The 8894-nt window shown below is 32.0% G+C and overlaps 1 protein-coding gene across 2 annotated transcripts; it reads right to left on the bottom strand.

Moving 5' to 3' along the window:
• Window positions 1-1053: 1053 nt before the first annotated feature.
• Window positions 1054-7579, bottom strand: LOC110422512 (B-cell receptor-associated-like protein). 2 transcript variants are annotated; one of them, XM_021436459.2, is made up of 6 exons: window positions 6066-7579; window positions 5563-5967; window positions 5394-5476; window positions 1850-1900; window positions 1456-1511; window positions 1054-1362 (listed from the first exon to the last, which is right to left on the bottom strand). In XM_021436459.2, the coding sequence occupies exons 2-6, from the start codon at window positions 5732-5734 to the stop codon at window positions 1284-1286; spliced, it is 441 nt and encodes a 146-aa protein (XP_021292134.1). In that variant the 5' UTR covers window positions 5735-5967; window positions 6066-7579; the 3' UTR covers window positions 1054-1283. The 2 variants fall into 2 exon arrangements, with proteins under 2 accessions (XP_021292134.1, XP_021292135.1); XM_021436460.2 differs by lacking the exon at window positions 1850-1900 and having other exon boundaries at window positions 6066-6704.
• Between the last annotated feature and the right edge of the window lie 1315 nt (window positions 7580-8894).

An 8894-nucleotide genomic window follows, 5' to 3' on the forward strand; every position in this document is an offset into this window, starting at 1 on the left:
TCAAACAATTTATGAGATTTTTTTTTGTTCTTCAAAAAAGTTTTACACCTCTCAATAGTGTAAAACATTTTACGTGATCAATGGGTGATTTTTCCGTTAACTCAAAATAGTTTACTTTTAAAATAATTTTTTATTTTTCAAATAAGTATAAGTTTTAAAAACATTTTCTAAAAATTATTTACATCAAAACAAACCGACCGTAAAAAAACAAATGGGTTATTTCTTAGATTTCTTATTTGATGAACCAATTATTTTAAGACATGTGATTAGATAATAAAGAAAAACCCAATCAACAACAAAAAAAAAAAAATCCAATCAATGATTTTTTTTTGAAAGGTATGGGATACAATTGCCTCATAATCAAAATAACTCTGAGCTTTATGACATCTTTGACCACATCATTTGTCAAGATATTAAACCAATAATTTTAATTTTAATTAATAGTAATTAATCAATAATTAATAATAATTTTTTAATTCAAAATAAAAATATAAAAATTTAATTAAATATAATAAAAATATAAAAATTAAATTATCTTTTCTCGTATAATTAAAAAACTTTTTTAGATATTATAATTTTTTGTCACATCTGCACATATAAATAAATATTATAATTACAATTAGAATCACAATCAAACGACTTCCAACTTTAAATATATTAAAAAATATTTACTCCTATTTCTCAATTTCTTTTTCATATATTTTTTTAGTCGAACACCTAATATTTCTATATTCTTAGCCTATTTTTCATGATTCTTTTACTTTTTGACATCAAATATTACTATACATAAATTTTAAAAAAAGTTTTAATACAAAATATATTAGAATTAAGAATTTTTTAAAATAAAGGAATACAAATATTATAACATTAGAATAAAATAACTTTTTTATTTGAACATTCATATATCTCAAGTCTACGAGCGAACTCAGGCAAACACTTTGAAGACTCGAACCCAAATTCAGCGCGAACAACCTGTTTGCAAGTAGAAGGCACATTCAGGGCCTCGCCATGTTCATGGCAACGATCGTTAGAATAGATAAACGAGGCAGTGCACACATCCAACGCAATTGCTTCATCACTAACAAAAACCACCAAATATAGGATCCGTTTGGTAACAAAAGATTCAAAGAGAAAATGCAGGAACTTTGGCATGGAACACACCATACACATATAGCAAATGAAGGCTTATAACATAACAGAATCTCCCTAGAGGCAATCTGAGATTTCTGTAGAAGCATTATCAACCGGTTGTCAGTCAACCCTGTGATGGCTAAGATAAGAAACTATTGATCCTTGTATCTCTTCTCTACTTCCTCCAAACTCTGAATTTCCTTATTGTACTTGCAAATGCGGTGGATACACCTGCACAAGGATCAGAAGCACTTTTATCTCAAAATCTAAAGACGACTAAAAACATCTTTCTCAAGCAGAGGCTGTCAAATTGCTAGCACATACCAGTACAGGAGGCAAGCAGTTGCACACAAAATTATATTCCTTTGAGCTTTGAAGACCTGCAAAGCATCCCAAACTGAAATTATTTACAAGCCAAAGTGGGACATAAGAATTCAAGAGATATGTCAGAGAAACAAGAACAAGCTCCTGCTTCTTCACATGTTACTCAATTAGGTCTAACCAGCTTTATAAGAAGTAATGGAATGCTTAATTAACTAATCATAAACAAGCTCCAATTAAGCCAATTATAAACTGTACTAAAGCTAAAAAAACCACAGAACTGATTGGGAAAAAGTAGGGTAGGCCCTATGTGCATCCTCCCTCAAAATGCTCTCGGAATTGACGAATGCAATTTTTAGAATTTAACGAAGCTACAAGGAAGAGTCAGTTTCCCTACCCCAAGAAAGATAGCACCGCAGGGATATGAGTACTGCATACTAAGTAGGCCCTGCATACATCCACAACAAGCATCTTCGAATTGAGGAACACTAAATTGTTTAACCCAGATTAATCCAAATGGCAAAATGAGATCTTGGAAAATGTTGTACCTAATTTTTATCCTATAGCAAAGAAGTTTTCACTGATTGACCCATCAACCCATCACAAGGTCTAAACCAAAACATGGACTCCAATGTGGCATCCAACATGGGTATTTCTCAAAATGTATAACTTTGTCTTTTGCTTTAAACTTGTTGGGCTTGTGGAGTAGAAAATTGTAGAAATTTAAAATATTAAGTTGGAACAAAATATCATTTCAAATATAAACTTGAAACAAAATTTTTATCATCCGAAAATCATTTACAAATTGGAAATTTTTAACCAGAACTTTAAAATAGATCAAGATTTTACAAGCATGCTTCCGAAATGAATCGAAATCCCTTTTAACTAGAGAGGAATTCTTATAGAGAATTATTGTAGAGTCACAAGGTATCCTCAAGCTTTATGTCATTATTTCTTAAGAATCTTCAGCTTTGGATCATTTTCTTTAGGCTTTGAGTCATTTCCTTCAAGTTTTTGGTCATTTCATGTATAGAATCTCCAGGTTTTAAGTCATTATACTTGTCTTATTTTTTTTTTTACTTCTTTTCAAACATTGGTCCCGTCTCGTTTTGGTCATTTTCATGTTGGTTTTGGAACAATGAATTGGTATAAAGATTCCATAGCAATCATCTTTATTATCATAGGCTTAAGTCCACATGGTCAAGTGAACTCGACCTGTCTTCTTCTTCACTTGAATCATTTGCATCTAAATCACCAAATTGAGACTTCTTTCATGATATGTTTTAATATTTTTTCTTCTTTTAGTTTTAGCCTTAGCAAGGAGTGTATTGGCGTTGGACTTGGATTTTTACTATAGTTTTTGTATTTGATGGCAATTTGCAAGCCTTCAGATTTGTAAGCCACAGCTGGTATTGAGTTATTTTTTTCTATTCAGAACTTGTCCCACACAAGGTGGGACTTGATGTCTGAGATGAAGGAAAGAGTCTTAAAAGAACAAGACAAGGAAAATTAGTTAAAGCCTAAAGATTCTACCGATGAAGTGACCAAAAACCTAAAGGAATTGACAAGCCTAAAAATGACTCGAAGCCTAATGACGATAACCAAAACCTTGGAGATTCTAAGAAGAAATTATTCATGGCCTGAACACTCCCTGTGACTCAACAGTAAAAATAATATTTTTCTGTAAAAATCCCTCCCTATATAAAAGGATTTCGATTCATGCCGGAGGCAAGCTAAGTTTTAGAAAGAATTTTCTTGTAAAATTTTGGTCTGTTCAAAAGACCTATTTAGATATTCTAGTTTGTAAGCGATTTCCACAAAAGTCAATATTCTGTTTCAAAACATATTTTTGTTCCTATATATATATATATATATATATATATATATATATATATATATATAGAAAATTTGGCAAAGGAGGGGGCCACGTTGGAACACAACGAATAATTAAGGGCAAAGATCAATGTCATCCAAAAGTCACCTACACTCAAACTTTGTGCATAGACAAACAAGATTGTGCTTTACAAAAGGAGGTATATTTCAATAATTTCAAAATTATCATATATACCAAACACAATATTCATTGCTTCTTCAAAATATGCATCCAATAAGTAATTATAAACAACCTAGAGACTTAGAGAGAGATTTAATAGGTTTAATGTGGGCAAAAGGAAAATGTAAATGTCTTTCTTTTGGGGCTTGACACAAGATAGCACGAGTGGTTGTATCAAATGTTTTATGATGAATGCAGGTGTTACAAATCACCCTTGAAGGACAGGAGGGCCATGTTTGTTGGCATAGCATAGCTTGCTACAGTAATATAAAACAGTTACTTTTAGCTATAGTGACTCCTTTTTATTGCAATCAGAGCCACCACTCCTAGATATATTCTATTCTCTTCGATTTGAAATATTAGAGAAGAAATCTTTCCGTATAGAATCCAAATCTATCTCCAGTAAAGATCTTGTACAAAACACAGCTTCTATTACCTTAGACACATGCCCCCTCAAAATTTTACAAATAAAAACCTAGACTCTTTGCATGAAATAAACTACATTCCAGAGGAGTAAAACCCCCACCTTCTGAACTTCCTCTTGTAAGCCCATATTCTGCATATGCTCAACCCTCCTCTCCCATAAAATCCATCAAAACCCTTATCAAACATTCTCCCAAAGAAACCAAATAATACATCCAATAAACTTGCTTTGACAAACACTTTATTCGGGGAGATCAAACAGAACAATTTGTCACTTTACATATCCCCCTAGATTTTCCACAACAATGGATACACCGATAAAATTCTCATATTCATTTTGGAGCAAGCGGACTTGCTCTCCATTATCATGGTATCCGAGGACAGCCTTTTATAGCAAGAATGGCTTTGTTAGATACATTATATCTCAGATATCAGGATACTTGTATTTGTACTGTTGAAGCCACAATAAATCCTAGCACATTGATAATTACTCTCTTCCCCAATTACAACGGGGCCTTGTGTGATCCTAATCTGCTCACAGCCCTGAAAGTACAAGTTGTAAGAGCACCACAAGTTCCTACCGCAGTTGCAGCTAACCATCACTATCAAATGGTGTATAGGATCCAAGATCATGCTTTCAATATTTTCAGGATAAAACCCAATGATGCCCTAATGATTTTGGTTGACACTATCCAAGATCCCACCTATGTTCATGTACCAGGAAGAACACCTAGAAAAGAATTGATAAAGCTTCTTCTGGAAAGCAGGATTTAGAAAAGAATAGAAAATTATTCATATAATGGTACTGATTAATTAAAGTATATTTATATATTTAATATTTTTTTTATTGTTGTATCCCTACCGTGTGTGTCCTAACCTTTTAGAAAATATCATGTCATTGTGTCCATTGTGTCGTACCCATGTTCTGTCTGTGTTCATGTAGGTGCTTCATAGCCCACAAAAGTGCCACAACATTTTTCCTTTTTTTATGTTTTATTTTCCATAGTTCTTTGGCCAGAAAAAAAAAAATTAATAAAATAATTAAAATCCCTAACAGCTTTTTGGGGTTCTAGAATCAAAGTTCAGACAATCATAATCAAAGAATAAAACCATGCTACCGCCCACCAATAATAGCAATGACAGAGATAGATTCAGCAGGAAATGTATAGTAGTTTCAACCACTTCAAATCCTAGAGCTTAAGTCTCAAATAAAAACAGCAATTAGAAGATGAAGATGATACAGATGAACATACAACTAAGCTTGATCGTGCATTTGATAACTTGAATAAAAGAAGTTCAGTTCATTGCCTATATTTTTTTCATAGAACAGACATACACACAACAGAGAGCCTGAAGAAATAGTATGTTATATCTGCAATAAAGCAATGCCCAAAAGCCCATGAAATTGAGAAAGCAATAGCATTTCATAATCAGATTCTAAAAATTGGACAAATCGAACACTTACAGATTTCTCGTAACGATCTCTCTCGGCAGCAGTGCAGATCTCAGAGGTACACATCAAGCGGTGCTCGTTCTTCCAGTAAATATCTACAAGCAAAAATCAGAAATCGATTTCATATCATTAAAGATCGAAAAAGCAAAGAAAATCAAAGAGAGGAAAAAGGCGAGAAAACCTAAGAGCTGAAATCCGGCAAAGGGAACAATAAAGAGGGCAGGCTGCAGAATGAGAGAGATGAGAGAGACCAAACGGTTCTTCAAGAGCTTGGGATAGGGAAGGGTCAAGAGAAGAGCCACCGCGGCCTCTGCTGCTACCACGTATGTTAGTATCAGCCACTGCAACGCCATTTTTCAATCTGTCTTTCAGCTATTTCTCTGCCCTTTTTGTTTTTTCTCTGGTGAATCTGCTTTTTGTTCTGATTTTACTTTACTTATCTAAGCTGCGAGGTCCTCTTTTCCGAGTGTGTGTTTGTGCTTGCCTTAGCGGTGAAGGCAACCGCTCCATATTCTGGATCTTTCAGATGAACAGTGTGGACAACGTTGACTATTTCTTGTGACCGTTGGATTTCGAACGACTAATCCTGATGGCCGGATCAGTTTGTGAAAGTACTATTAACCAAAATTATCCACAATCACATAGATGTAAAAGAGGTGTGAGGCAGTTAGCAGAATTTATTACCAAGTTAAAAGACGATGCATCCATCTGCCTTCCACTAGTTCAATGTTACGAGGTATCAGTATCGTGTAGCCCATATTCAAAGCGCGTAACCCCATAAATATGGTTTCATAAGTTAAAAAATGTTTGACGAAGTAAAACACAGATTTAATTAATTAATTTCATGATTGAGGATAAGGTAACAGAATTGATAAGAAAATTTATAAACTTAAGGGATACAAAATTTGATAAAAAGAATAGAGATGATAATAGAGATATATTGAGAAATAGAAGAATATAAAATGAAAAACATAACCGTGAGATACCTCAAATCGACACGTCATAAATAAAACCAAATTCATATATGGAAATCTTCAAACTCAACCAACTCACATGTCAATCAATTGGAACTCCAAACAGTACATAACTATCCCTCCATGTAGTGTAAATATAAAGTGCTAAAGACTTTCTTTTATATATAGTTATAGATACGTGGTTAAATGTTTAAAAAAAATATTATTATTGATTTTGGCCATTTCATATCTATTTTTAATTTTGATCATAAATTAGTGAAAATCAAATGACACAATTTCTTTTATAATCAACTTTGTAAAATCTTAACATCAAACTACATAAGATGAAAAAAAAAAACCAAAAATGACAAGGAAGAGAAAAGCTCACTTGGTGTCTGTTTGACCTAACTTATTTTTAACTTATATACTTCAAAGTAGAAGTTAGGCAAAATAGTCTTTTGTTAGAAGCTTTTAAAAAAATAATTTTTTTAAAAAATAAAATTTTAAAAAAAAAAGTTAAAAAAAAACTCCAAATAAAAGCTTTCTTTTTAAAAAAAAAAACACACCAGCTTCTTAAGAGAGCTTTTTTTAAAAAAAAATTCTCTCTCAAAAAATACCTCCTCTCTCCTTCCTTATCGATCTCCCCATTCTCTCCTCTTTCTCCAAATCATCCTTCTAAGGCTTTTTTCATTGTTACAAAAATTAAGGAAAAAGAAAATTCAAACTTCAAAACTACTTTCAAATATTATTTCTACTTTTTCTTTTATTTTATTTTTTATTTTATTTTTTATCTTTTTTTGTCTTTGAAAACTCTTTTTATTGTTTGATATTTCTCAGTTTATTATTTAATATGATAATTATATGATGTTTATTTATTTTTAACTTTTTATATAATATTTATTGATTATGATTGAAATAATTAGTCAAATAGGTCAATGGTTATTGAAATAATTTAGATGAAAATTGAAAAGTTAATATTTGTACTCGTTTGTAATAACTCAGCTTTAAAGATTTTTTTCTTTTGGCTAAACAATATGCTACACTATAAGAAAATTGAAATAAACTTTAATTCTTTTGGCAACAGGATTTGTAAAATCCTTAACTTTTTAGCAATGAATTCCACATTTGAGTTAATAGTAACCAACAGATGATGTAGCACTCATTGACAAAATAAATAACTTATTAAAAAATGAGAAAAAAATATAAAAACCCAAAACCTTTTTGTTCATAGAAGATAACTGTCAGTTAAAATTCTACCACGCAAGTATACGTATCGAATAGATAGTACTATTGGCAAGATAGAGGTATCGATCCCGCAGGGAATTGATCTAAAAGTTTACTAAGTACTAAAATATTGCAAATTAATCTATCCAAACAATATCAAAATAATATCAAATCAAACTAAGTATTAGCAGAATTAAATTAAGAAAAAATCAAAATAATAAATACTCAAATAAATATCAAATCAAACAAGCCTAGGATTACAATATCCCTCACACTTCATCTAAATCTTACCTCTCTTCCTTAACTTATCTCAATGGTTTGAATTGCTAACCTAGAGTCCTAAATTATTTATTAAGGGTCTCCCAACTCATCTTATAAAAATATCTATTTTAACCAAAACACTATATCCCTATGTGAATTGAAATTAAAACAAACTCATTAAGTTCAGGCTCTAATTTGACTACATATGGCCTATAGGTATATCCTATCCTATAGGCAAATCACTTAATATGATCATATGCTATCCCAATTTTAGTCTACACTAAAACTCCCTTTCCCAAGTTTGTTTAGGTTTCTAGATCAATTTAATTGGTGGCCATGCAATTAAAAGCATTAAGAACAAATTGGAATAAACAATTCAAATCCCATTGAAAATAAGCAAGAAAGTGATTAAAAATCTAGATTACATGTGAGTTCAATTGCAATCTAGAAAAATAAATTAGTTCATAATATCTAATAAAGACAATATCCAAAGAAATTTAGCCATGAATCCAAGTCAAAGAAAATAAGAAAAAAAACACAAAGGTAAGAGAGAAAACTAATAGTTAGAGATGTATGATCTTGATTCTCTCTCCAATTCTCTTGTTTCCTTACTTGTTCTTGGCTCCAAATCTCCAGAATAGTTTCTTGCTGCCTCCTTTGCTGCCTCTCTTGCTGCCTTCTTTGCCTTCAAAAATCTCTGAAAAAGTCTCCTTAAATAGGCTCCAAATAACCTATTTGTGAAATTCCGTTAATGTCCTTTATTTTTTTAGGGAAGTCGCGTAGCGCTGCGGCGCTACTTCTCCACGCGCTGCAGCGTTGAGCTCTCTGGAATTTTGTATGTGTGCTTCCTTTCATCAACGCTGCAGCCTTGTTCTCCCAGCACGTGGAGTCTATCAACTTCAAACATGAGTTTCACCTGATATGTTAAGAACTGGGCAAAGTAGTAAACATAAAAGTTTTATCCCTGTCTCTTAACTTTCTAATGGATTAAAAATCACATCAATTGGACTTCTGGATTGAAAGATTTGCTCCAAATACTGCATCATGTTCAGTCTTTACATCCTGCTGCAGTGGT

Source organism: Theobroma umbraticum, unplaced genomic scaffold, assembly GCF_002168275.2.
Source record: "Theobroma umbraticum cultivar Fairchild unplaced genomic scaffold, ASM216827v3 scaffold_146.0, whole genome shotgun sequence".
NCBI classification, from domain to species: Eukaryota; Viridiplantae; Streptophyta; class Magnoliopsida; order Malvales; family Malvaceae; genus Theobroma; species Theobroma umbraticum.

Coding starts and splice junctions, on each gene's coding strand:
- LOC110422512 (XM_021436459.2), bottom strand. CDS start 5,734: ATGGCGTTGCAGTGGCTGATACTAACATACGTGGTAGCAGCAGAGGCC. Junction 1,901..5,393: donor GAGATCGTTACGAGAAATCT/GTAAGTGTTCGA, acceptor GGATGTATGCAG/GGCCTACTTAGTATGCAGTA. Junction 1,512..1,849: donor GCGGTGCTATCTTTCTTGGG/GTAGGGAAACTG, acceptor GATGCTTTGCAG/GTCTTCAAAGCTCAAAGGAA.